Genomic DNA, 27,974 nt, shown 5'->3' with positions numbered 1-27,974 from the left:
TTCTAAATTAATTTTTTTGGAAGATGGTAATATTTTTCTGTCTAATCATCTTACATCCACTGTGGATGCAAAACACTTTCCTGGCAGGTGGAGAAGCGACTCTGAGGCCCTCAACAAAGTATGTACTTTCTAGCCTGTCTTTCCTCCAGCCAGCAAGGGTGGGATGTTAGGAAATGAATGGGGGCTGCCATCTCCACAGGGTAAATGGTTTGAAGGATGACTTGGGGGCCCTACCAGGGTGGGGTCAGCTGTTCAGTGTGGACAGTCTGGGGTGGCCAGCTGTTGCCTGCAGGTGTCAGACACGTCTCCCTTCACACAAAAGGGCCCTAAGGCTCACCAGGCCTTTCTCACTCACCCCCGTTTTAATGGGCATTAAAAATAGAACAATAACCATGTCAGAGGAGGGAACTGATGACATACACAAGGGTGGGTCATCTGAACTCATTCTGTTGTAAAATGTAGTAGAATCAAGAAAGGGAGGCCACCGAGTCCCCCAGGGTACACGCAGCTCTTTTAATATAGTGGCACCATCACACATCCGTGTTTGACACTGCGTTACATCTGTGTGTCACTCAAACGGTTACTCAGTTTCGGCCAGACTGCTTAGAAGTGGTGGATCCACGGGATGGCTTGAGCCGGGTCCTCGGCAGACTTAAATCTTTGAAGGCTGGCTGGCCAGTTGGGATGCCCTCGTGGGCCAGAAGCCACTCTTTCACAGCCTGCCCTCCTCCAGAGTAATTGCCAATGGTGCCGTTACTGCAAATCACCCTGTGGCAGGGAATGAGGATGGGGACCTGAAAAAGAGGGGTGTCACAGTCAGTCTGGCCCTGTGCTGAGGTTTTTGTGCTACAGACAAGGCCCTGCCTGTGACTGTCCAGCACCACCAGATAGATCTCCAGTTAGGTGGCCATGTTGGTTCCTTCAGTGTTCCTACTTTGCACCCTACAGAGGCCTTGAGGGTATCCTTTGGGGTATGGAGGAGGTACACCTGCTCTGAGGTGTGTGTGGAATATGGGATGCTTTGTATCAAGATTTGGGAGGAGGGTACCTGATTGCATCTGAAAAGTGATTTATCATGTGTACCTCCTGAAGTTAAAACTGTGTTTCTGGGCTCTACACGGGAAGTAACTTTCTCTGCCATCACCAAGCTGTAACTAAAAATCTTCAGGGATGATGGCAGGGCCACTTCACCTAAGGAGTTGGCAAACCATGGCTGAGGGGCTGCTGTTGTCCACCTTCTGGTTTTGTAAATAAAGTTTTATTTGAACGCAGCCATCTCTTTGGTTACCGTATGTAGATGCTTTTTTGAATGCACAAAAGAATCCCTAGTGTGTTTCTGTATGCTTTTTGTATGTGTTTTGAATGCTGTGTTTTTGTACTGGGAGTTTTTCTTTCCCTTCTCTTCTGGAAACATGGAATCTCACAAGCACCAGCTTCTATGCCTTCCCCTGGACACACTGCCATTGGCAGCACACCCAGTGGCAGGTACGGTCACGGGGTCACTCGATCCTAACAAGGCCTGTAGACTAGGAAGTCCTTATTAGGGTTGCTTTGGCCTTCCGACTCAGAGGTCTGAGGTACCCAGGCTACTCTCCACTCCTTAATGGTGTGAGTAGAACTAAGGATAGTCCTCTACTGTAACACAATGGATTTACTCTAAGGGAGGCCATTTCTTAGCGGAAACAAGCATATTAAGGAGATGATGACCATCAGAGGGTACCAAGGATGATGGTGGCTGGGCACGTGCATGCTTGGGCTGTGGTGTTGTCTGTGTGTTCTGAGCCATTTGCCTAGTCCCCTGATATGCAAAACGCCACACCAATAAAAGCAATGGGGAATGATTCCAGTGAGTTCTCAAACATGCGTGTTTTTTCCTATTGACTCTGACAAGCTCAAAAACAGAGGTCTGGAATCTCATGAACCCCCTGGTAGCAACTGTCCCATTATTTTCCTTGCCCAGCACCAGGCAAATCTATAGACATCACCATAGGGGTCCAAAAGAGATAGATACCAGGTGCTCATGGGGCCTAGGCTCCAGGGCAATACTTATACCCAAGAGACTCTGATACTCAACCTGGCAGCCACAAGGCTCTGACCTCGTCCAGGTTGAGTTCTTTGACTTCTAGTCATTTGGATGAGGGAATGCCTGTCTCTGCAGAGGAAGTTTGCATACTTCAGCAGTGGTCCACAGGGGACTGACAACAGTCTGCCTAGGTCACTGAGCAGGTGGCTTGTCTACATGGACTGAGGTTCCATGGTCCATCATGTGTGAAGGCTGGTTGGCTACTGTGGCCCTTCCTCTGCTTTGTGGATACAGACACTTCTGGGCTCACCAGCTCTTATCCCGCAGGGGAGGAGGGGACAAGAAGAGCCAGTGTGTCCACAGAAGATTTGTCTGTACTCCAAATTCCTCCAGAGAATTTCAACGTGTGTCTTGGCCAGGGTGGTGAGAGATGGCAGGGCTGGTGTTGGGACCTCATCCTGGTGGGAATCACTGGGAAGATGTTGGGCTGTGCCATCTCTGCCAATCTTGCTTTTATCCTAATAAAGAATATACTGGTGTCCTCATGCCTTTATTCCTTACTGCTTCAGAGCATAGGTCGGAAAGGATGGACAATACCACCTATGAAGCCTTCAGAAACCCACGGTGGTTGGAGTCAATAGACTCACCCCATCTCTCTCCCTGGGTAACAGTGTAAAGAGCATGACTATGCCCAGCCTGCCAGGGATGGCCACACACCTGCCCTGTCAAGGGGCATGCCTTACATGCCTGCTGCAGAGAACGCTGTGGATTCAACATTTTTGCCTCGGGACCCTAACAAGTAGCTTCCAAGAGAGCTGTAACCAGAGGGCTAAAGGAGGGCTCACATAGCCACTGTGGACACAGTGGGCAGCCCACGGAGATTACTGTGACCAGGGCCCAGGGAACGCATGCACTGTGGAGAGATGGCAACTGTTAGTGAACACAACCTGAGTTCTGGGTACCTGCCTCCATGAACACTGGTTCTGGAAGAGGCTGAGCTGCCCTGACACAGGAAAATGTAGAGAGCAGCTGTGCAAGTCAGCTTTTTTCCGGTATACACACAGTGGCCATGCTCTAGGTGTCCGCTGTGGTGACACAGCCACTCCTGCAGTCCTCCCCCATCGCTCTTGTTCCTCCTTTCCTCGTGGCTCAGAAATCTCTGCCCTTGATGCATCCCTGACTTTTCTATCTACCATGGCAAATGAGTGGGAAGACAGTGACCAGCTTCAGGCCAGCTGACGGTCTAGAGGAAACTGCCCGGCATAGGTATCTGAAATATTGAGCTCTGTATCTCAGAACCTGTGTATCCCACTGTTGCTGCTTCCTTGTTGCTCAGAGCCTCCACAAGGGTAGCCCTGTGGTCACCACCATGTCTTCAGCCATATGGGTCACCTGCTGATCTGACTGTGCTCCTTGTGGGGGTGTAACACACATGATACAGCAGGTAGGGTCATTCCAGCCCTCACCTCTGATGAAGTGTTTCTCATGCCCAATGTAGCCCCTGCAGCCCTCTGACACCTCAGGTCAATGGCACCAAACTCATTGCACCTGGCTGTTAAGAGGCAAAACGGAGGTTCTAACCAGCAGGAGTCTTAATCTGCCTGTCTCCTGATGCCTCTCTTGAGGAATGACAGGCATGGTGATAGTGGGACTCTGTGAACCTGGGGACCATTGCTGTTTCACAACAAAGCTTGGGAGAGGGGGACACAATTTCCAACACCTCACAGACATTGTTTTGCTTTGTCTCCAAGTTTTGGCTACCATGATGACATGTACAGATGTGGTCTGTGAGCAGTTTTAAGACAACTGGCATAAAGATCAAGAAGAAGAGAGCTGACCATGTATGCAGGAGCAGCATGGGGTGAGAAGTGGAGTTCTACATGTATGTGGATGAGGGCATCTGACCTTGACCTTGAAAGGAGCAAGGAAGGATATTGAGAGTGGAACGTTACTATGACTGATTTCTTCAAGAACAACAACAACAACAAAACAAAACCCAGAGTTTGAAGACCATGTGAGGGGATAACCAACCCTTAGCTTTGGTTGAGGCGGGCATACTGCTCAATCTGGTTCTTGCTGACATTTGGATGTATATTCTACCATTCTACTTGATATTAGACCTGACCTCTCAACTTTGACTCTTTTCTTCCCTCTCAATGGATTATGGGTTATGAAAGTGAGTACCATGCACACCTCTCCCTGCTTCCTTCTGCGGATCAATGCTGCATTGAGGATGGCCAGCACAAAACACATTATGGACCGGTGACTTACACAAGTCCCCTTCAAAAAAATGGCCCCTGCATCACATCGGGTTAGCAGCAGCATCTTATTCAATCATAAGATGTACTGGGTCCTCATACCATCGCTGTCCTCTACTTGAGAGCCCCTGCTGCATGCAATGCAACTGCTATCGATACTCAAGGAGCCCGTGGTATTACAACTTCATTGAAATCTTCATGCTGTGAAATCTAATTTGTCCAATACCCAGATCCATCACTCACGCAAGCCCTTTCTCAACTGCTATAAAACTTCCAAACCCATAGATTTGTCTCCAACAAAAATAACATGAAGGGGCCTTGCAATCAATAATGGAATCCCTCTGATTCTGGAACTGGCTGAATATTTTTTTCCAACTTTGCCTTTGTTCTTCTGGGCAGAGCCCACAAGGGAGAAAGCTTGTTTTCACTTGCAGCCTCATCAATACCTAAATCCTGGTGAACAAGTGACACCGAGAAGTTGTAATCAATAGCTCCCGGTGCGTTTTTTTCTTCTGGTCAAATGGTTCAGCTCCACTGACAACCCTGACACTCAGAACATGATGCTAAATCTTTATCAACAGCCATCTGGGTGAATGGCAGAACAGGACTCAAGGGTCATCGGTGCTCATGGCAATCTGCGAATAAACTAACTCCTCAGGAATGTGTTTGTTTAGAAAAAGGTGGGAAACTCCCTGAGCTTGTATTGATCGCCTCTGAACTACATTTAGCAAATTGTGTCTGAGGATGTGGAAGAAGGGGGTTCTCTGAGTGTGTGTCGGGGGTGGTGGTGAAGAGCCTTTGGGGCCAGGCGCCCCTCATGCAGGGTGGTGTGGCACCTTCTAGAGGCTTCCCAGTCTCCTGGCAAGGCCAGTGGGTCTCACCTGGGAAACTTCGGAGAAGTTGAGTTCCAGGATGGAGGAGACTCCCACCCTACAAAATCCATCTCCTACTCCAGAGAGGGATAACCCAGCAATGGCTAGTTGTGAGAGCACATGGCATGAGGCTGTGGCGACTGCCAGCCATCAAAGGAACGATGCAGGACAAAGTGTCCAGTGATGAACATGATTCCACATCCCTTCTTTGCTCTCTAATATGCAAGTGCTACTGCTTAGCCAAAACATGAAAACTTCTGTTTTCCATGAGCTTATTCCAACCTGGCAGTACTGGGGTAGAGGGGACACACACAGCCACCCCCATCTTGGGCCCTGTTGTCGGTGATGCTAAGGACACTTAGCCAATATGGGCACCAGGCAGAGCCTACCACTGTCCAGGCCTTTTCTCCCAGGTCTCAGAATCTCCTCCTTACACCAGTTTCTGGTGGTGCTTGATGGGGACTCATCAAAAAAGTAGGTGTGGTATGTTTCCCGGTGTTCATACTGGGCAGCAGGGCTTGTTCCTAAAGCACAATGTTAGCTGCACTCAGAGCAGACGCTGTGCCATAGGGGCCTACTGATGGGGCCATCCTCATCTTCCTGTGAGTACACACAGGGAACTGCACAAAACAAAAACAACTTGGTTCCCAACTTAAGTGTGGGTAAATACCAAGTTGTGTGTCTTGTTGGAGGAGCGACCTGGGGGATGCACGTTCACACCTTCCCCTGAGCCTTGGGAAGGACTCAGATTTGGGGGTGGGGAGAGGGGGTTCAGAAAGGCCTACTCCAGTCAGGGTGGTTGGTGTGTGTTTAAAATATTAGCTACAAGGATGCAGCAGGAGGGCAGGAAATGTGTTGGCTTCCTCTCTTCTTCTGGGGCATTAAATGGAGTCACAGAACAAACGTCTCGGAGCTGTCTCTTTGTATGCTGCAAAACTGAATGCCTCATGGCCTGCTGTGGCCATGCATGGATTTAGTCCCAGCACTTAGCAGGCAGAGACAACTATCTCTGTGGGTTCTAGCCCTGTCTATGCAGAGAGTTCCACAACAGCCCGGGACTACAACAACCATCCCCCAAAAGAGGTGTGCACTGCCTGTTCATCAGACTGCCTGTTCACCTTCCAGACAAGGTGTACTGCTGAGCAGGTAGCATTTTTCTGTCATGGCAGAGACCCACAAGGCTTTATCAATATGACAGTGCATGTACACTGGCACAGAGGAGGCTGCTCGGGACACTCAGGGACCCTGGAGGTAGTCTGAGTTCTCCCTGAGGACTGTGGGGATGGCATGCCTTCTTGCCCACATAAGGTCCCAAGTCATGTAGGGCCTTGGTCTGGCCCTTGGCTGTGCTGGCCCTCGGTGGAGCCAAAACACCCACTGCAATTGTGGAAGCACGAGGTGTCTCTAAAATCATAGCCTTCTTGTGGGCTGGAAAGCTGGTGCTCAATAAACTCTGACAGATTTGCAGGAAGAAACATAAATAAATATGATCTCTGGGGGAAGAGCTATTCCCCAGGGAGAATGGCTGCCCAAGGACAGAAGACATCTATGACTCAAGGTGTCGCATCTTCTCCTGCTCCAGAGACCCAGGGAGATGGGGTTGTAATATTTCACGGAAACCTTCTCAGAAGGCTGGTGCCACATGGGCAGCCGTCTGGTCTTCTGGACGCACAGCTGTGTTTCCAGTGTACAGAAGGATGTTTCCACTCAACAGGCACCCATGGCGGAGACTAGAGGAGAGCGAATGAATAAACAGGCTGCCCTCTTGTCTGCTTGCCACTCTCCAGGGTTCTTCCTCTCTGGTAGGGGCTACTAACAACAAAGGGCTCATGTGGCTGGGACACAAAGGTCCCTCTCACCGGGGTAGCCAACCCCAAGCCCTGATCGCAGCCACATAGCTGGCCTCTGAGATACGTTTACTCAGATGACTCTTGGCTCCCAGAGTGGTTTGAAGATCAGCAGTGGCAAGTATCCAGCCTGCTTCCCATCTGCAGAACGTACCGGATTGTTTCTCATCGCTCCTCCTACTGCGCGAGCCGCTTTGGGGTTGCCTGCCAGGGCTGCTAATTGCTGGTAAGAAACCATTTCTCCGAATTTCACAACCTTCAGCAGCTTCCATAACACCTGTCTGGTGAATGAATCTGAAAGAAAGAAAACAGAATGACGTGATTTGGACAAACGGCTCCAGCAGCTCAGATATAAATAGCTGCCAGTCCCCCAGCTGAAAATGCAGTGACACAGACAGAAGTGTTATACTCAATTAAAACACGGGCCTCCACACAGTGCCCTGTCACGGTGGCACAGGCAAGGAGAACCGAGAGTGAAGCAGGCACAAAGCAGGCGGGCCTCGGAAGGCTTCCCGCATCTTTAATTTTCTTCCATCTTCCTCATGTTCCATGTGGGGCAGCATGTGATGCTCTTTCTGTGAACAGGCAGGCAGGCGTTTGCACACAGTTCAATTAGCAAGCACGGGAGCCCCTGCCGGCCCACCTATGTGGGCCTTTGGACTGCTGGTTAATTTCCAGCTTCAGCTGAGATGCAGGAGGTGGTCATATCTAGGGATGGGGCCCTCCAGTAGCTGTCCACACTTAGCAGTGAGTGAGCCTATACCCAGTGCTGCTGTGAATGCCAGATGCCTTCACCAGCAAGCCCAGTTTGGGAGGGGGAGAGTTGACCCTGGCTGCAGGCAGCTTCAGGCAACTTGAATGAACAGTGCTATAAAAAAAAATAAAAATAAAACATCTCCCCCCATCTTTGACTAGCTGCATCAAGTGGCATGCATTTGTGTCCTGGCATAAATGAACAGGGTGGGGCACAGACAGCTCCTCTCCCTTGATGCCTCTGGGTCTTGGAATCATTCCTGGCATGTGTCTTGAGTAGGGTAGAAGCCCAGGCAGGAGGAGGAGTCTGGTAGGAATCGATTCTTATTGTCTTCTGGAGGGGACACACTGGGTAGGGAGCACGGAAGCCAAGCCACATCCTCCCTCTCTGGGGTTCCAGCACTTAGGGGCAGGACTCTCTGAAGGGAACAACACAGAGGACGGCTCCATGGGCAGGAATGACACTGAGGAGTGTGTCCTCAATAGTGCTTGCCACATTTGGTGCCAAGCTGGCACAGTGTGATTCGGTCCTTAAAGGAAACACACCCTTACATGCGTGTTAAATAATAAAAATCACTTCTTAACTGAAGGGAATGATAATCACTTCACTGGGAGAAAAAAAAAAAAACCCTGTTTAGTCTTTATTATAACATTAAGCAAATTAAACATCAGCATAATCCAGGTGATACTAGAAAAGGGTCATCAAAGAAATTAACTTTGTTGTTCATTAATTTACATGGATTAGTAGAGGGCACAGACACAGCAAATGTGCTCTAGTTTTTTCATGATATAATTTCAAACTGTACAGCATTTGTGGCAGGAGGGTGACTTTGGGGTTAATCAGACTGATTTGTCCTTTTAATTGCTTTCTATTCAAAGAAAATTCATTAGATAATGTTCTCTTCAAAATTCATGAATCAATTTAACTGAAGAAACCGCATTAACGGCTCTGGGTTCATTAACACATGCAGTCTGAGTGGCTGGGTGCTGGGAGGGTGTCCTTAGGCAAACAAGCTCTGTTTACTGTCTTGTCCTCTGAAAGGGGCTCGAAATCACCTTGCTAATCATACTTATTGTTACTGTTGTCTGAGAAAGGGGAAGGAAGTGGGCAGAGGAGGAGAGGAAAGGCTGAGGCTTCAAGGAGCTGCCTTCGGGAGGAGCCGTGGAAGCAGCCGTACACCGCCGGAAGCAGAAACTGCCCTGGCATCCTCTGAGGGTGCAGACAGGGTGTGTCGTGGCATAGGGAGAGGTGCGCTTTAATAAACCTGCGGGGATTAAACCAAGAGACTGTCTAACTGGAGCAGACGTGACTGTGAGAAACTGGCATCTATGCTGTGGTGGATTCCCACCATGGCAGCTCTGACCCAGGACTGTCAGGTCACTGGACATCCTCCACCCCAGGTGGAAAAGTGTCTGGGATGGAAAAGTTTGTGTTCAGATACCAGTATAGTTTATCAAAGATGCTCTTTTTTTTTCTTTTATTTTACACTTATGAGTATTTACCTGCATGTATGTACAAGCAAGCACATAAATGATGCATGGCTGGTGTCCACCAAAGACAAAAATGGACATTGGATCCCCTGGAACCGAAGTTGCAGATGGTTGTGAGCTGCCAAGTGGGTGCTGGGAATTGAACCTGGGTCCACTGACAAGCCGCCGGTGCTCTTAACCACTGAGCCACCTTGACAGCTCTACATTCTGCGTTGCTGTCAGCTTATCACAGAAAACTGTCTCTGTTGTTACCATCTAGCCCACACTGCCCTTGACATCTAGCAGCCTTGAACTCCCAGCCCTTCTGCTTCTACCTTCTAAGTACAGAATTACAGACGTGCACATCACCCTGGTAACCAGTTCTTAACCAGTCCACAGCCCACACCAGGCTACACTAGCCCAGTGGTTTTCAACCTTTCGAATGCTGTGGCCCTTTAATACAGTTCCTCATATTGTGGTGTCCCCAACCATAAAATTATTTTCATTGCTGCTTTATAAATGTAATTTTGCTACTGTTATGAATCTTAATGTAAATATCTGATATGTGACCCCCATGAAAGGCCAAAGGGGTCATGACCCATTAGGCAGTGTGGCTCAAAGGAAGCAGAGTTTTGTAGTCAAGCACATCATGTTTCAAACCTTCCTGAAAATCCTACTTCACTCTTTTTTTTATTTTTTTAATTTTTTAAAATTTTTTTACTACTTCACTTTTTAAGGAGCAAATGCAGTAATCAGTGGAAGCCACTCTCAGAGACAAGGCCTTAAGCCAGACCTGAGCACAGTTAGATTTGCTCTGCACTTATGTGCAAGGATGGGTCTGCCATTTCTGCATTAAGGATCATCTTTCAAATGTAGGCACATCTGATCATGTAAGCGCAATCAATGTTAATGTGGAAAACACAATTTCTGAAGGTTGAAGTGGCCACATAAATCCTTGGTGGCTAGCCAAGACATGTTGTGTGGAACGGAGAGACACACTGAAATCCATCTTTCCCCTGTGTGGTTCTCCACAGGGAGCAAGCCAGTGACTCCAGTGCTGTGGGAAGTGGGCTCTGCATGTGACAGTGTGGTGTTCCTCAAGCTTGCCCCTCCGCCATGTCCCGTACAAATGCTTCCTCTCCTGAGCCTGCTCCTCTGTCCTGGTGCCTTGTGATGTTGATGGAGCTGGGGCCGATGCTCTGCTGGAGGCTGCCCTGTACCTCAGATTCCCTCTCTGAAGGACAGGACTGAAGTGGCTTGTATATGTCATGAGGCCACCGAAGTGAAAACTGAGTTATTTACTGAATACCACCTGGGCTTCAGATCATCAGAAGTGGGAAGGATACTGTTCTCCAAAGAGGTGCTGTGGGAAGTATGGCCTTAAAAGGAAAAGCCAGCTCCACTCCCGGACTCAGACCCATGAAGCTCAGCTACTTCTGTAAGGGAGACTACTCACTGGGGATGTGGCGGGAGGAGGTGACAATTTGGCTCTGTCCACCTTACTTCTTGAGCCCCTTCATGTCCTGGGCATCCACCAATCATTGCACGTGCTGCCTTGATATCCATGGCTCTACCCCATGCCACTTGAGTATTGAACAGCCACAGGGCTGGCCTTCAAGACCTGGCTCACACTCTTCCCTAAAGCACCTTTCCCAGGAGCCTGGCTTGCATGTCCAAGAGCATGGGTGGGGTCTTCTCTCTTAATCACAGGGCTCTGGCTTCCATAGGAGATGCCATCTTTCAGCACTGAGACTCTAGTTCATCCTGGGCCATGCTATAAGGAGGGAGACCTCAGGCAGAGGCATATACACCATCTACAGGGTCCTCCTCAGGGACTGTTCCCTTGACAGCAACAGGTAGCTCAGAAGGGAATCCAATGAAGCCGGTGTAGGCCACAGCCATTTGAACTCACGATGCCCAAGCTCCCGAAGCAGCCAGAGTGAGTTTTTGAGGAATGGAGCTGAAACACAGAGGTGAAAGGAAGTGGGTTCTGGCTCCAGATCAGATGGTGATGGCACAGCACATCTGGTCCCTCCTACCAAACACCTTCCTGGATCTTGACAGTAGCTTTGTGAGCGCTGCAACATCATTGGAAGCAGGAAGGTGGGATAAACATCACTGAGATGATGAGCAGTTACATCTTTTCCTTCCTCCCACACTAGGCTTGCTATAGTCCCCTTGGATGCCAGAAGGGCAGGGCAATCACCCAGGACCCTGCCCTTCTACTGTCCCTCCAAATGCCATGCTGATGCTGGCGTGTGGTGCCCCCAGGAACTTGTATCCTAAGGAGCAGCTGTCCCTTTCTGGTGGCAAAAGGTGTGAGAATAGGTAAACGCCCTTGCTTTCCCTTTCTTTTTGTCTCTCTGCTGCTCTGCCCTCGGTCTGGGCTGAGGCATGGGCAGTCTTTAGCAGAATTTGAACTAAGCCCCAGCTTTGTTTCTAGGGCACTAAAAAGGGATCTCAGGGAACTGGAATACACCAGTGAGACAGAGGAAAAGTTTTTAAAAACTATATTTATTTATTTATCTTTCGTGTGTCATGGCTCAGAGGCTCGTAATATTCAGGCTATAATGATCAGGCTATAATCCAGAATTATTAGGTACATGCTCATGGTTAGAAACATGTCTAATGCTTGGCAAAAGATAAGCCAGGCTGAGGCTGATGCTGAAGCTGGAATCATTTGACAAAACCTAAAAGAAAATGTTATAAAGATGCTGCATGAAGGGGAAATGCTCTGGAAACAAATGAAAGACACAAGGTCTCAGCAAAGAAATAGGAATTCTCAAGAATGAACAAGAAGAAAGTAGAGTCCCAAGCAGTCAATAACGTGGCTGAGAAATTGCTCTTCATGGGACCCTGTAAGACAGAAGAGTTATATAGGGGAAGGGTCAAGGATCTGCAGACAAGTCAAATGCGTCCCCACCTGAGCACTGAGAAATTCTACCTAGAGCAAACAAAACTTCTCAAGAAGAACTGTGAGGACACATGGGGCACAGTTAAATCATCTAATATTCTTGTTGGATTACCAGTACGAGGGGACACAATGTAGAATGGAAAAGAGTGTTACATAATGGTTTTCAAGAGTAAACTGCAAATAGGACATACTCCGAGAAGCCCAGCTTAGTATATCCTATCCAGAATGCTGAAAGTTAAAAATAGAGAAGGAGCCAGAGGAGAGAGGACTCATTCTGTGATGGGCAGCAATATGAATAGCCATGGGAGTCTATCAGAGACCACGGCCAGAGCAGCCTTTTCAACATACTAAAGGGAAGGTGTTGCCAATTCAGAATCCTGTATTTAAAATGCCCCCAGGAATAAAGCTAACATTTGAAGAAGGTTTCGGGTAAAAGAAAAGCTGAGATAATTCACTGCCAGGAGCCCCAATCTTCAGAGAAAGGAGGAGATACCAGAGGGAACCGGGGAATATCACAAGGCCAGCAGCATGGCCAGACATGGCAAACAGGCCTGTGATCCCAGCTACCGAGAAGGTAGGAAGACCCTGGGCTATTTAGCAGGGTCATGTCTTAGAATAAGGTTAGAAAGGACTGGAGTTGTATCTTGGATAAGCACTTGCTGGAATTCTAATTCAGAAGACCCTGAGTTCCTTGTCCTACATCATAAATCAACCAGCCACACACAGGGTGGGAGAGGTAGGGAGCACAGAGATGGATTGGACTTCTGGTTCTTAAGGAGGTTTTTGTTGTTTGTTTTACAATACATTTGACAGCTGCAAGTACCAATGGCCACAGAGTGAGCTTTCAACATACCCAGACATAAGACACAGATGTGACAGGACAGCGGGAGAAGGCCCTACACCTGTGGTGAGAGGTGACCAGGGCAATGTGTCTCTTCCATCTGACCTGGAACCAAATCTCATTTCTCTTCATTCCTCAGATATGAGGGTCTCTGTGGGGATGAGGCTTCTACACCTTACTCAAAATGGCAAAAGGTTGATTTTTAACTTGACTGGAAATTCGTGTTACAATTTCTGTAGCAATCAAATCTATAAAAAGGAGGGGCAGTAAAAAAAAAAAAGCAGATAAATAAAATTAAAATGTTTAGAGTGGATAAAATAGCCCCAAAGGAAGGAGAATGGAAAAGGGGTCCAAAAAAACAAAACAAAACAAAACAAACAAACGAACAAACAAAAACAGAGACTAAATAGAATGCTAGATCTAAGTCCAAACATATCAGTAACTGCATCAAGTAGAAACAGTTTATGCATACCAACAAAAAGACTGGCAGGGCTGGAGAGACATCTTAGGGGTTAAGAATACTTGCTGCCCTTTCAGAGGACTGGAATGTGGTTCCCAGCACCTAGGTGAGATGGCTCACAATGACCTGCTTTAAGAGATACCCCCTTCTGGCCACTGTGGGACCCTGCATACATGTGCACATAAACATAAATAAAAGTACATCTTAAAAGAAAGACAGATACTCTTGGCGTGACGGAAAACAAGAATACCTGCTGCCTAACAGAAACCCGTTTCAAATGAGGGTCATTGAAAGGATAAAGAAAACAAATGTCAGGACAGTTAATATGGGACAAAGAAGCCTTAGAAGTGAAGAATATTCCCAGGGGAAAGTTTCAAAAAGCTGTACGCCAATCTTGAGTGTTTATGAGCCTAACAGCAAAGTTCTAAGATGCATGAACCCAAACCTGGGAAAGTTGAAAGGAGAATTAGAGATATTCATAATTACTCTTTGTTACTCAAACACCTTCTTAGTCAACATAAAGCCAGAAGATAGAAAATCAGGGAGAGCAAACATCTCAGAAACAGACCCAGAATCTTAGTTACTTTTCTATGGCTGTGATGAAAACACCATGACCAAAGGCACTTGGGGAAGAAAGGAGTTTTGGCTTATACTTCCATACCACTGTCTACCAGTGAAGAAAGTCATGACAGGAACTCAAACAGGACAGGAACCTAGAGGCAGGAGCTGATGCAGAGGCCTTGGAGCAGTGCAGCTTACTGACTTGTTCTACATGACCAGCTCAGCCTGCTTTCTTATAGACCTCAGGACCACTGGCCCAGGAAAGGCACCACTTACAATGGGCTAGGCCCTCCCACATTAATCACTAAGAAAATGTCCTACAGGCTTGCCTACAGCCTGATCTCATGGAGGCATTTCCTCAGTTGGGGTTCTCTCCTTTTCAAGCTGTGTCAAGTTGACATAAAATTAGCCAGCACACCCACCAAGAAATCAATAGATATTTATTTGAGGCTACTGTTGGTAGCACCAGAACACACATTCTTTCCAAGTGTTCATGAAATCACTGATCGAGAAAAAGGGTTTACTATGTCCTGCATCATACAGCTGTAAGACATGTAGAACAAATAAACCAGATAGATTATTGCTCTGACCATCACACCATTAGATTAGAAATGAATCTAAAGGCAGCAAGGAACTCTTCACACATCCAGCCAGTAACATACCACTTCTACCACAGACAAAAAAAGTAAGAAAAATTTAAAAATACATCGGGCATGACAGAAATGAAATAAAATATTGAAGTTCGTAGGATACAGCTAAAGCAACACTCAGAGGTCAACTCATAGTGTTCAACATCTGTGTTAGAAGAGAATGGTTGCATGTTAACAATCTCTGCTTGTAACTTAAGAAGCAAGAATGAAAATGACCTAAACATTCTGAAGGTGATAATGAAGGTTAAAAACTAAACTCTATGAATTGGAAAAAGAATGATTAGGAAAGTCTAAGGAACTGAAAGTTGGTTGCTTGAAGTAATTGTTAAGCTTAGGAATGTCTAACAAGATAGATGAAAGCCAGGGAAAAAACAAGGTAGACCCCAGAGGATGAAAAGGCGCTACTGGGAATGACTTCAGATAAAAACACCCAACTTAGTAAAACCCACACACTACCGAAGTTCTGTGCATGTCATTCCTTTCCACTGTATACTACATATTGTCTTTCTCACATACAAAAATAAATAATCAACCAATCATCAACCCTCAATTTAGCTTAATTGTGTAGGCTTAGCCTTAAAGATATTATAGTTTACTTTAAAAAAGCGCATTTCCCAAGAGGGAAATTTTGTCATGTCCTTACTTGTACTCTAAATTTATTTCTTTGGAGTTTTCTTATATCTTAAAGTAAGTATGTTTCAGAATGATTTTTAAATTAGTTTTTAAATATTTGAGTCCTTTGCTCTAAATAGAGTAAAATGAAATCACTACAACCCAAACCCAACCCCTACTGTGCGGAAAACTCACCTCTGTGGTACCCATCTCGCTTTCCTTACTGAACATATATTCATCTGCCCATCACAACAGCCTCTTCGCAGCTGGCACCATATGACTCATCATTACTGAAGTCTACTCTCATTCTAGGTACTGTGGTCTGAACTGAAAACACATAAGGACTCAGGGAAAGTCCCTGCTCAGTCGCATGGCGCACAGAAAACAAGCACATAAGTCAAGGTGGGTAGACACACCGGGGCACAAATCCCTGGAAAAAGAATAAACCCACCAAAGAGGGCCCCCGAGATACCTGAGGAGGAGATGAAGAAACTGTAATACCAAACTGGTCCTGTTAGTCTGTAATCCCAGTGACTAATGAAGCAGAGGGAAGAAGATCCTAAGTTCAGGGCCCACCTGGACTACAGAGGGAGTACAGGGCAAGGCTGGGCCAACAAGTGAGACCCCACCTTTAAATGAAAGTGAAAGGAGAGGTGGGAGAGATAGCAGCTGGACAGCGGAGTGTTTATCTAACTTGGATTCAATCCCCTGCCCCCTGACCCAAGTCAAAACCAAAACAAAGCCACACACAAGCATAAATGGAACTATAAACCAGGAAAACCCTACAATTAAAGAGGTTAAGTTTGTAATTTCAATCCTCCTGAAGATGGAATCTCTAGGACCAAAATGAGTTCACCACTAGTTTCTACCTTACGATTAAAAAAGAAACATCAGTGCCAGCTTTCTAAGAAAACCGAAAAGATTTTCCTGGGTACCGAATGAGACCGCCGTGGCCTCAACAGCAGAGCCAGAAAAACACACCAACCAGAAACACAGGTCCCTGAGTCTTGGTGGTGGTGGGGTTAATAGAGAGATGTCTGTTTTAAAACTGAGCACTCAGGGATTAGGGAACATCTCAGAAAAGGAGGAAAGAATTGAAGAGTAAGCTGGCTTAGAGTGCTGTGGGGTGCTGCTTTTGGGATACGCCATGACATTGCACTCATGATTACCCACGCAAGATCAAACCAGACCAAATCTCAGAATAAACGGGGTAATAATGTCCAGGCTCTACCCTATACTGAAGAGCTATTGTCAATGGATACAGGCTGCAGGGGGGGAGACTCACTCTCTTAAGGGTGTGGCCACTGGTTGCATTTCCATGCTTTGGTGGATGGCCCCTCCCATGCAGTATCAGCAGCACTAACTGGATTTAGTGGACCATGCATGGAGAGGACCTAGACCCCCTGCTCAGATGTGGCCAATTGGCAGCTCAGTCTCCATGTGGATCTCTGAGAAAGGGGATCAGGGGCTGCCTCTATCATGAACTCAGTTGACTGCTCTCTGTTCACTCGCCCCTGATGACACAGCCTTGCCAGGCCATCGAGGAAGAGGATCTAAGCAGTCCTGATGATGAGACTTACACAAGCTATGGGATGATGGCAATAGTGGAGACTCCCCACTTTAGTTGGGGAAGGGGATAAGAGGAAGAGGGAGGGAAGGTGGGATTGGGGGGAGTTGAGGGAGGGGTTCAATTGGTATATATAATGAATAAATTGTGAAGGAAAAATAAAATTAAAAAAGAAAGACAGAGTTGGAGGGGAATAGTACGCTAAAGTTAACACAGGGGACGGGCAGGTATATATAATCATATTTTATTTTATATGTGTATGAGTTTCTTAAAAATAAAAAAAAACATTTAAAAGTACTGGTTGTTAACTCAACTATTTCTGTTAAGGACATGGATACAAAAGCCCTCCATAAAGAATTGGCAATTGAAATCTAGCATCCTACAGATAGGACAAGACATCAGGATTAAGCATGGTTATCCAAGGAAAGCGAGGCTGATTAACCTTCTGAAAAATGAAATCATTTATGGAGCTGTGTAAAGGACCAGTGTTGGGTGAGGCCAGGTGCATAGATCAATGAAAGAGAGGTACTTACATGCAGCCATTGACAAAGGGGCAAAGGCTCAGTGGATAAGAAAAGTCTCCAACAATGGACTCTGAACATACATCAGATGCTCATATGGTTCACCTGTCTCTACGTCATCTATAGTTTTGGGTTATTCTGTATCATCAGTCTAAAGCTCTACTTACACATCTGCCTCTATCTGTCTGGGCACAAACCATGCTTTTTACCAAAATGAACTCAAAATGGCCACACACCTAACTCTAGAAGGTACAATTGGAGAAGTTTCAGAACATCACTGAAGAGAAGACACAGGTGACCATAGGCTTTGAAGAGTTTTAAGTTCATGATCAGTGAGTGAAAAAGTTGGATAAGTTGGATCCTCTTCCTCGAAGAAGAATATTCACACTGTAAAAGCACACTAGATTTCAAAAACAAACAAACAAAGAAAATCACAGGCTGAAAGGAAATATGTGAAAATCTGGATCCACCAAAGGCCTTGTACACAAAACATTGCAAAGAGTCTTAAGATTGAGCATTAGAAGAAAACAACCAAAATATAAAAAGGGCAGGTCTCAGCAGACACTTTACCAAAGCATATGTATGAGAAATGAGAAAGGAAATGGAAAGATATTTATAGCTTGTCTTTGGAGCTGCATGTTAAACAATGACATATGACTACACACTCATGAGACTGGCTAAAACCTTCCTCTTCACTGATCATCTGCTCTAGTAGGAACATTGAAGTAGGAACACAGATATATAGCTGTCTTGGAAGACAGCTGGGGGCTTCTTTTCTTTTTTCATTTCATTTCTTTTCTTTAAATTTATTTTCTTTTGAGATAGGATCTCACTATGCAGGACACTAGCCTTAAACTCCTGATCCATCTGCCTTAGCCTCCAGAATGCTGAGACCACAGGTGTGCATGCCATACCTGACCAGTCTAATGATTTTAAAGACAGAGTTAAACAGAACATTAGCATGTGATCTGGCAACTGCACTCTAACTATTGGTTCCATTGGTTTGAAAACTAACGTCCTCATAAAAATTTGCCTGTAAACATTTATAGTGGCTTTGTTTATAATGCCACAACTGTAAGCAATTGAATTACCACTTAATACATACACAAAGCAGTAATTCATACTTAGAGTGCAATGCCATTCAATGAGATAGCAAGCTGCAAAAAGACAGGGAGAGACCTCCAATGTGGAGCCTAGAGCAGAAGAAGCCAGTGTAAGAAGGTACGCCTACTGTGTAATCCTGACCAGATGATAACAAAGAAAAGCCCACCCTACACAAAAATAGAGCAGTCATGTCAGGGCACAGAGAGTGGAGGAAGAAGAGAGGATGAACAGGTGGGGAACAGAGGGACTTCCAGGATGGAAACATTATTATATATGATACTCTTATGATGGAAAATGACAGTACACACATGTCAGGTAGTCTAGAGACTTAAAGCAGTGACCAGAAGCAATGTGTTCAAGTTAACAAAGATACAATGCTGAGGAGATTGGCATCTTGAGTAAGCGTTGACTGGGAAAGGGGAGTCTAGTCATGTTACAGAGTGAAGCATCCTCCTTGTACTGTGCAGGGATCGGGGGAGGGACAGAGAAGTGAGTTCCTTAAGTGTAAGCTGGGAAAGAAATGGAGCCTGTTAAGTCCCCACAGACCAAGAATTTCAAAACAATGGTGGCATATCAGGCCCATGGAATATAACTCAGCTCTCACAGATCTCAGTTCTGTACAAACTGAACTAAAGATTTCCCAGCATTCCAACAAAACCCCCAAGAGGTTTTATTATATATTCAGAGTAGTAAATTCTAATATTTATACAGAAAGGTAAAGGTCTGAAAAAACCCAAATATTTCACAAGGACAATAAAAGTTGGAGAAGTCGCACTGACAGATTTCAAGACACACTGAACTTAGAGTAATTGTAATACTGAATGTTGATTGTTGGCTTAAGGGCATTTAGAATCACTTAGGAGGCACAGCTCTGCTTGTGCCTGTGGAATTGCTTCCAGAGAGTTTTAGCTGACAGGGAAACCACCATGAATGTGAGTGGTACCACCCCACTGGCTGGGGTCCCAGAATCAACAAAAAGGAAGGAGAAAGCCTAGCTGAGCACCAACACTCATCTCTTTCTGCTTCCTGACTGCAGAGGCAGTATTGCAGCCATTAAATTCCTGCTGCTGTGGCTAGACACGCACAGGCCTTCACACCCTCCCCATGATGAGCTGTATTCCCAACTTGTGAACCAAAACAATCCCTACCATAATGTGATTTTGATATAACACTGAGAAAAAGACTTCCCTGTGCCAAATCTATGGTTCTTAGGCCTTTGGAATGAGTTTGTAGAGAGAATGTGGGAAAAATTTGGGATTTTGGGTTGGAAGAGCCTGAAAATGCTGTAGGTAGAACTTACTAGGCCATCCAGACTGGGAGTTGGGGAGATTAGAATGTCAAGAGAAATGTGGACAGTGGAGGCCTGGTTCATGGAGTTTCAGAGGAAGCTCAATTGAGAACTGGGCTAAAGGGCCTTTGTGTTACATACACTCCAGTAAGAAATCCGGATGGGTTCCATTCTTGTCCTGAAAACTAGAGTGAGACTGAACTAAAAAGTAATTAAGTTGTTTGGTGAAGGAAATCCAAAGACAACATGACATCTAGGCTGTGGCATGGTTACTGCTCTCTGCTCTTGGCCAGATTTATAGTGAGAGAAAGAAGAAAACTGTGCCGTTTGGTAAAGAAAGGAACAGGACTGGAGGTAAAGTTGTGGAGAAGGCAGGGGGAAATGTTAGTTGCTAAAGAGATAACTTCATTACAAAGAAACCTCCCACTCTGGGATGGGTCAGGCTACCGAGAGAAGGCACCAGCTTGTTACAGTACAGAGTCATGGGGAAGAAGGAAACCTGCCCCAGGAAAACGGCAGCCCAACAAAGTGTTTTCCTAGTTTCAAAGGTCACATGACTATGGGGACTCTTACAGTCAGAATAAATGCAGTTTGCATTATGAGATTACATTATCCTGTTGTAGTCAAGGTGGAATGTTTATATTTTAAAGTGGTGTGTTTCGACTTTCTTCTGGCCTCTGTGGGTCATCCGTGCACACAGTATACATACATACAGGCAAACACATACACATAAAATAAAAGTAAATTAAGTTTTAAAAAGTAGATAATTTTGGCTGTGAAGCTGGTTCAGTGAGTAAAGTCCTTGCCCTGCAATAAGAAGGACCTAAAGACAGCTGAATTTTCTGGAACCCTTGTAACCTCAAGTGTTGGGGAGGTAGAGATAAACAGATCCCTAGGGCTACATGGCCAGATGGTTGGATTCTCAGGCCAGCAAGCCACCCTGTCTTAATAAAAAGGTGACAGCACCTAAGATATAACAACTAAGGTTGTCCTCTGGCCTGTGTGAGTCCCACCCTCTTGATACACTAACAGACGCACATACACACAGGTACTATACAAACATGCATGTGTGCACAGATACACGGAACCAAACAGGTGGACTGAGATATAATCACAGCATGGAGTACTACTCTACTTAACAGTTAAAAATGTGTGCCCCAGACATGTGAAGAGCTTGGAAAAATGTCAAGGGCATTAAGCTGAGTCAAAGGAAGTGAGCTCAAAAGGTTAAACATTGTCTGACTCCAGGGCTGCAAGTCTGTAAAAACACAAAGCCCCAGGGGTGGAAAGCAGAAGAGTATTAGCCAAGGGTGAGGGATTTTCTGGTGACAGTCCCTCTCTGAGTGTGATTATAGTGGTGGCCACAGAACCTGGCATGCATTAAAATCTATTCAACTGCCCACCTCAAAAGGCAACATTGTCATGTTAATTAAAGATAAGACACTTTAGGAAAAGATGAGGGAAAATCCATTTTCCAGTCACCTTCCCTCCAATCAAAAAAGGCTTTATCTCAAGATGTGAGGGAATGGTCCTTCCTGTTCAAAATGGAATCCAGCTCACATCTTCTCCTCAGTCTTTACTCTGTAAGTCCATCTTCAATGACCTTCCATAACACTATCATGAGCTGCCTGTCAGATGCAACCCACTGAGGTCGAGGTGTGGGCCTCATGGGTGTCATCTCAAATGTCAGTCCTGGGAACCAGAACAGGAACTGACTGGATGGGTGAGAGGATGGCTGGGAGGCAGAGGGCACTCAGCAGATAGCACAGACTTCTGAAAGATCAACTCTGCCTGGCAGACCACCTGGCTTATCTTCCAGCATGGCCAGGAGGAAGCTTGGTGAGCCACTTGCACACACTAAAGGATATACAAGAAGACACACATGGCTAAAAATGTGGCCCATCAGTACCTGCTGCTGCATCAGATCAAGACCATTCCCCAACTCCACAGACCTACTTCTTGGCCCACTGCTATCTCCCATAATCTCCTGGCAAAGTGGGTTTTGAGCAAAGTATACACTATGTGAAGGATTCCTAGGCCTCTCCAAGTTGATTCTGTCTTATGGTGAAGTATGGCCACTTCAGGTCATTCCATCCACATTTCTATCCACCCCTGTCTCCGGGCATTCTTCATTGTGGCACTGGGTGAGGGCAGGAACTCCATCAGATCCTCTGGTCTTTTCCCTACCATGCTGTCCACAGGGGTCCCTCTCTGGCCTTGGCCTATACTGTTTCTGCCACTGCCGAAACATGGAGCCTGCATTTATAAGTGTTCTAAAGTGGACACTGTACTCTCAAGTTTGGAAGGAGTAGACCCAAAGTGTCTGATGTCTGACTAATCTCAGAAGCCAGAGCCTTCTCTGGGCCTCGAGGCTCATCTTAGAACTCCACACTTACCTTCTGCAGCTAAACATACTGGGCTAATAAGAAAATACAGTGTGAAATGATGTAAGCATTCTCTTGGAGAACTGCAACTAAAATTGGGGCTGAGTTGGGGTAGATCCACGGGCCAACTCTGCCCCATGACAGTGTATTCAGTATTCCACCTTGGGGATAAGGTTCTGGTCTGGCTGGATTTATGGTATAGGTCAGCCAGTATATAGGAAGGACACAAAATGACACCAGTCACAGTTGTACACATCTCTACATGGCTAAAGCTGTAAGGCAGCATGAGTGACTTTCTGCTATGACTTCAAAGAATAAGACAGAGTTTAAAGGGGGAAGGGAGATTTTTGATACTTAAGAATAGCAGCTCTCCTTGTGGTGTTAGGGGGCCTGGGGCATGTGTTGTGAGACTCAAACTGTCTTCACAGCTATCCTCTCCCAGTGTGTGGGGCCATCTGGATGACCAACCTGCCATCACCACAAATAAGAAGAGCCAGTTTGAGAAACTGACAGTCTTCTTCCATCAAGTCAGACAACAAAGACGCTTTGAAGAGATCTGCAAAGGTGGAGAACAAGACAGCCCTTTCTCAGAAAGTATTTGCCACAGAGGCAGCTTCATAAGAATCTACTGGGGAGTAAATTCATTGTTGTTTTAAAATACATTAAATGATTATTGGGTTTGGTTTTCAATATGATAAATGTACACAGATTTTTAAAATCTCATTTTTAAAAAAGCCCCCTGGACTCCTGAATAATCTTAAAGAGAGCAGTGGGATCTAGAAGAATCCATGGTCACAAGGAGGGTTAAGCTGGGCTCATCAGCGCAGGCCAAAGCTATGCAGGGCTTAGCACCCATGAATGGAAATGCTCTCTGGCCTGTCCGTCTGGTCCTGGTGCCCCAGACACAATCTCTGAGCTCATCCTGCAGACAGATTACACCATTAGCCCTTGGAAATCAACCTTCCACCCAAGGAGGAGCCAGGAACCAGCAGGGGTCTCACCTGCAAGTTGCATTCCCAGGAGGTGAGGTAGGACCTCCTTGAAGCTCCGTCTGGGTAGATGCGCTCTTACCTTCCAGCCTCCTGAACATACTTAACAAAAGAATTATGCCTAAGACTTTAAGCACAAACTTCAGGAAGCCTACAGAGAAATGATTAAGCTGTGACTGTCTGGGTGTGAATGTGAATAATTATACGTTAACACCCTCTACCACTCAAATAATTGTCATTCAGCTCAACAGCCGAAGGACTGACTTTTGAACAGGGGTTAATGGCGTCAGAACAATAGCAGGAATACAGAGAAATACACTGTGTAAAACAGTCTGAGAGGGCAGAGGACAAGGGGGAAGAGCCGTGGTAGAGAAGGCTGACTTGGGGTCGGCACTGTATTACTGAGGTTAATCATAAAAAGAAGGAAAATCAAACCAAATCTAAGGTTTTTTGCTGTAATGCCATTTGACGTCCTGACCCTACACAAACCTCTCTGGAGGTTCTCCGTGGGAGCACGTGGCTTCTTTCCCTTCCTCAGAATCCTACAGGCTCTGCAGATGGATGATGCTTTGAGCTCTGAACTGGCCACTGTGGAGGAGAAACTAACTTGCCTTGCACACTCACCGGTCCACGTACAGAGGCAATGCTGTCACACCATAATCCAAACAGCGTTCCACAGAACATCGGCTTCAGGATAACTGATCAACATTACCCACCTTAAGGGTTCTTAGCTTCCCCATAAGGCAATGACAACAAGACTGCCATAAAATCATCCCTTCCTTTTGGGGGTTTCAATGTGCTCCAAAGATGGGCACTGGGTAGCTAGTGTCAGAACCACACTATTTCACAATAAGCACCTGAAGGTTCCTGAGAACACCAGCAACACTGAGAGAGACTGAGGCAGGGGGGGACCTTGAATCTGACATCAATTTAGGCTGGACTAATACCCCATTTCAAAAACTAAAAAAGAAAACAGAGACAATAAAATAAAATGAAACAAAACTATGTCAACGATCTCCCCCCCCCCCAAATCTATATGCAGCTCCTCCCCTTAGTCTCATGCATTTTATCTGCAACCTCTAGAAGATTCCCTGACCTTGACTCCCGCTTCCCGGGGGGCAGAGGAGGGAGAGGGAGAAATTGCCACTGCTGTCAGCCGTATCTCATGATGCAAACCCAGGTCTTAGAAGAAGCTTCTCTCAAACTGGTGCAGTGCCTGACCTGCCCTCCTGGCCCCATGCACAGACAACCCCCTCAGTCCATGTCACCCAACTTAATTTCCGGGACACTGACAACCCCAGAGAGGAAGGAGGAGTGTCTGGAATGGCCCTGAGGTATGCTGAATAATTTTTCATTGATAATCATGCCACCGTTGCCATTAGCTAACTTTTGAAGACCAACCCAACGGAAAGGAGCTGGGCCCTTAATTTCTTAATGAATTATTCTTCACCGTAGGATGGGGATTACGCCACGGAGCAGGCATCTCATTACTGACAGAGCTGTCAGAAGGACAGGCGAAAGGAAAACTGGCAGCTCTAATTTCTCTGCAGAGAAATGAGGGGCTCTTTGGGGATTAATCTCAGTACCAACACTGAGCCTCTGCCTCGGGGCAGCTGAGGAATTCAAAAGAAGTTGTGACTGAATTCTGAGCGGTGGAAGTGAGCTCAAATGGGGCAGCTGCCTTTGGTTTCTCACCTATTCAAATGAGGAAGAGGCTGTGCAGGTGAGAATGTGTGTGTGTGTGTGTGTGGCGGGGGAGCACAAGGAGCAGGTAGAGGGATGGCAGACTGGTGGTTGGGGAATGTACCTGTTCTGGAGAAAGCCCACCATGCAGAGGAGCCTGGCAGGCATACGGTGAATGGGGTTGGATCCCTTCACCTCCTAGCAGGGATGGGGCGCAAAGATGGTGTGGGTGGGTGATAACCCTGGTTCCTTAGCTTTTCTTTCCACTAGGCATCATATCCCTTCCCTGAAGTTGGCCATCATCAGGGAAGAGGAAGGTTCAGAGGCCTGACTTCCATTCTGTGGGGATCCTGGGGTTTTGGGGAGCGGCTCACTGCTGCCGCTGGAGAGAAATGACCTCTCCTCTGCAGAGACAAGGGGGATTTATAAATCCATTTCTGAACATCACGTATTAGTAAACATTCACTAAGCAGTCCGTTTACTGACACCTGGCACTCGTTTCTGCTCTTACAGAGCTGGGGAGGAGTGGTGTGTCAGTGCTCCTCACAGCTCAATGTACCAAGATGAGGGGCTTAAGTGCAAGGATGCTGGGTGGGGGCGTAGCCAGAGATAGTGCTTCTGAGCAAGTGGCCTTGAAGCAGGGACCCGCAGGAAGTGGCGGTGGGAGGGGATTAAGGGACGAGGGAGCCAAGTGAAGGGAGTAGGTGAGACCTGAGGTAGGGGGGTTCTGGCTTTTCCTTTGGCTATTACCTAGCTGGGAGGCAATAAGAGACTAATGTGGAAAGGGCTGATACTCTTATTCTCAGATGAGGGAGCCAGTCGAATTCACTCATGGTGACTGCTGCCACCAGTGAAGTCTGGTATGGGAACCGTAGTAAGGTCAGCTACTGGCTTCATTCATTCCCAAGGCCTTCCCATGACCACCTGTGGACGTTCCACTTGGGCTAGCACCCTCAGCAGGCTCTCCTTCAGCTTCTTTCTTCTCATTCCTATGGGTCTCCCCATCTTTTCCAGGCCACTCACTTCACAGTGTGGCTATCTTGGTTCTCAGGTGACTATGGGAACTTCTGACTGCTACAGTGTGGATCTACAGTTGTGTCCCTAAAGGCCCCTGTGCTGAAGTATCAGTTCCCAGTCTGTGGCACTATAGGGAGCCAATGGGATCTTTAACAGATAGGGTCTTTAGCAGATGGAGGTTAGGTCATTGGGGTATGTCCTTGGAGGTGATAATGGGGTACTGGCCTCTTCTCTCTCCTGTCCCTGCTACCTGGAATGTTCTCTGTTACTGTAGCCCAAGTGACCATGAATTGAACCCTGATACAGACCCAAATGTATCCTTCCTTCTCCTAAGTCACCTCCAGTAGGTATTACAGTGTCAGGAAGCTGACTGACACAGCAGCTCCATGCCAGCCATGGCCCAACCCAATCCAATGTTCAAAGTCCAAGGTCCTTACCCCTAAGACCAGCTCAGAGCACAGAGAGGGTGCAGGAGGCCATTGCTGATGCTGACTGTCCCAGGCACAGATCCAGCATATGCTCAGGATCTCCAGTGTGCACCCAGACACCTCCTCTTCACACAGGTCCACAGAACCGCAACCTTGACCTCACCAAGTCCCTTACTTTCAGTCCCCATACCAGAGGCACAGATGTCTTACTGCAGAGCAGAAGACCCACACTACCCTCAAAATCCTGTCTTCCCTGCAAGGTTCAACTTGTTTCTGGGCCAGTGTCCTGACGTTCCATCATCTTCTGCTCCTTTTTTGCAGTCCACAAGGCACACAGCCAGTATCCATCTGGCAATCACACGCCACTGGCTCTTAGGCTATTGCACATGGGATGCACTGAACAGAGTGTCTGTTGTCTGTTTCTCTCAACTGCTTGATGGTAGCTATCCCATTTGAGTAATTTCTAGAAGCCATCATAACTCTTGAACACTTGTGCCTGGTTGCTCCTCTGCCTGGGACTCTTCCCTACTAGATTTTGGTGTGGCCCATGCTTACTCTTACTTCCTCCTGCATTTAGTCTATATGCCATCTCACTCAGGGCTCTGGCCACTCTACCACACTTGATTTCCTGAGGGTCTTTTGCCCCGTGGTGTGGTATTATCTGTTCATGGGTTAATTATTGTCACCTCCAGAGCCAGCATGCTTGGCCACCTTCTCTGTGCCTGTGACAGGATTGGCAGCAGAGGTCTTCAAGATATATTTCTATTACACGTGACTTCGACAAGCATGGTCACTTCACATCACATGGGCTTTGGTTAACATCAACATACTTTTCCCTAGGTTTGATTTCTAGAAAGAGAGGTTCCTAACAATCACTTCAAACACATAGTCTTCCAATGAATACGCACATACCCCCCATCCAACTGCACGGCAGCACCTGTATTTGCTATCCCTCACTTTGGCCACTTTCTACTTCTCTACCCATCTCAAATTTTTACCACGTTTCAAAATCAACTGAAGACATCAGTTCCTCTCAAGCTAGCTCATATGCCATTAATTAAGAGTTCAATGTCAATTTAGTTCTTTTTCTCCTTTGAGGTAGCGTTTGTATACAAGGAAACACACATCTTCAGTGTGCTCCTGATGAGTTTTGACAAATACATGTACCTGTGTAGCTCATGTTGTTAAGAGTTATGCTGGGACATCCCTCAGGCCTCCTTCACAGGCAGTTGCTGTCTGCACATCCCAGAGGCAGTTACACTTTTCTTTTTTCCTGGCCCCGATCAGCTTTTGCTAACTGTAGACTTTCATTCTGTAAGCAAAACCAGACATGCTCTTTCTGCCTGGTTCCTGGGCAGCATACAACCAAGACAAGCTTATGTGGAATGTGGCTGCAGTCCACACTTTCCTGTCACCGAGCATGCAGACAAGGACCGGATCTTTGTGGGCACAGCTCCATTAATCCACATCTTCCCGCAAGCAGACACTGGACCATCTCAGTTGTTGATAATTACAAGTAATGCTACTGTGAACGGCTTTCATATATTTGCTAAGAGTGAGAATACTGGGTAAGAGGGCATGGGAGCATACCTTGTCCCAAAGATGTTCTACCATTTACAACCACCAACATGTATGGCAGGAGAGCTCCTTACAGACATTTGGTATTGTGAGCCTTCTTCACCTCAGCCACCTGGGCCTAGATAGACATCTAATTGCTTTAAGTTGGATTTCG

General features: G+C 46.5%; 1 protein-coding gene across 1 annotated transcript in view; it reads right to left on the bottom strand.

The window, feature by feature from the left end:
* Positions 1-494: 494 nt before the first annotated feature.
* The window catches only part of Mgmt (O-6-methylguanine-DNA methyltransferase), a 231,763-nt gene continuing 204,283 nt past the window's right edge, over positions 495-27,974 (bottom strand). Inside the window, exons 4-5 of the mRNA XM_055608902.1 lie at positions 7,155-7,294; positions 495-794 (exon numbers count right to left, since the gene is read on the bottom strand). Coding sequence (XP_055464877.1) covers positions 585-794; positions 7,155-7,294 — 350 coding nt within the window. The 3' untranslated portion in view covers positions 495-584. The remainder of the gene's footprint in view (positions 795-7,154; positions 7,295-27,974) is intronic.

This window comes from Psammomys obesus, unplaced genomic scaffold, assembly GCF_907164565.1.
Source record: "Psammomys obesus unplaced genomic scaffold, mPsaObe1.curated_primary_1811, whole genome shotgun sequence".
In the NCBI taxonomy this organism is placed as follows: domain Eukaryota; kingdom Metazoa; phylum Chordata; class Mammalia; order Rodentia; family Muridae; genus Psammomys; species Psammomys obesus.
This window is presented reverse-complemented; position numbering and strand designations above follow the sequence as displayed.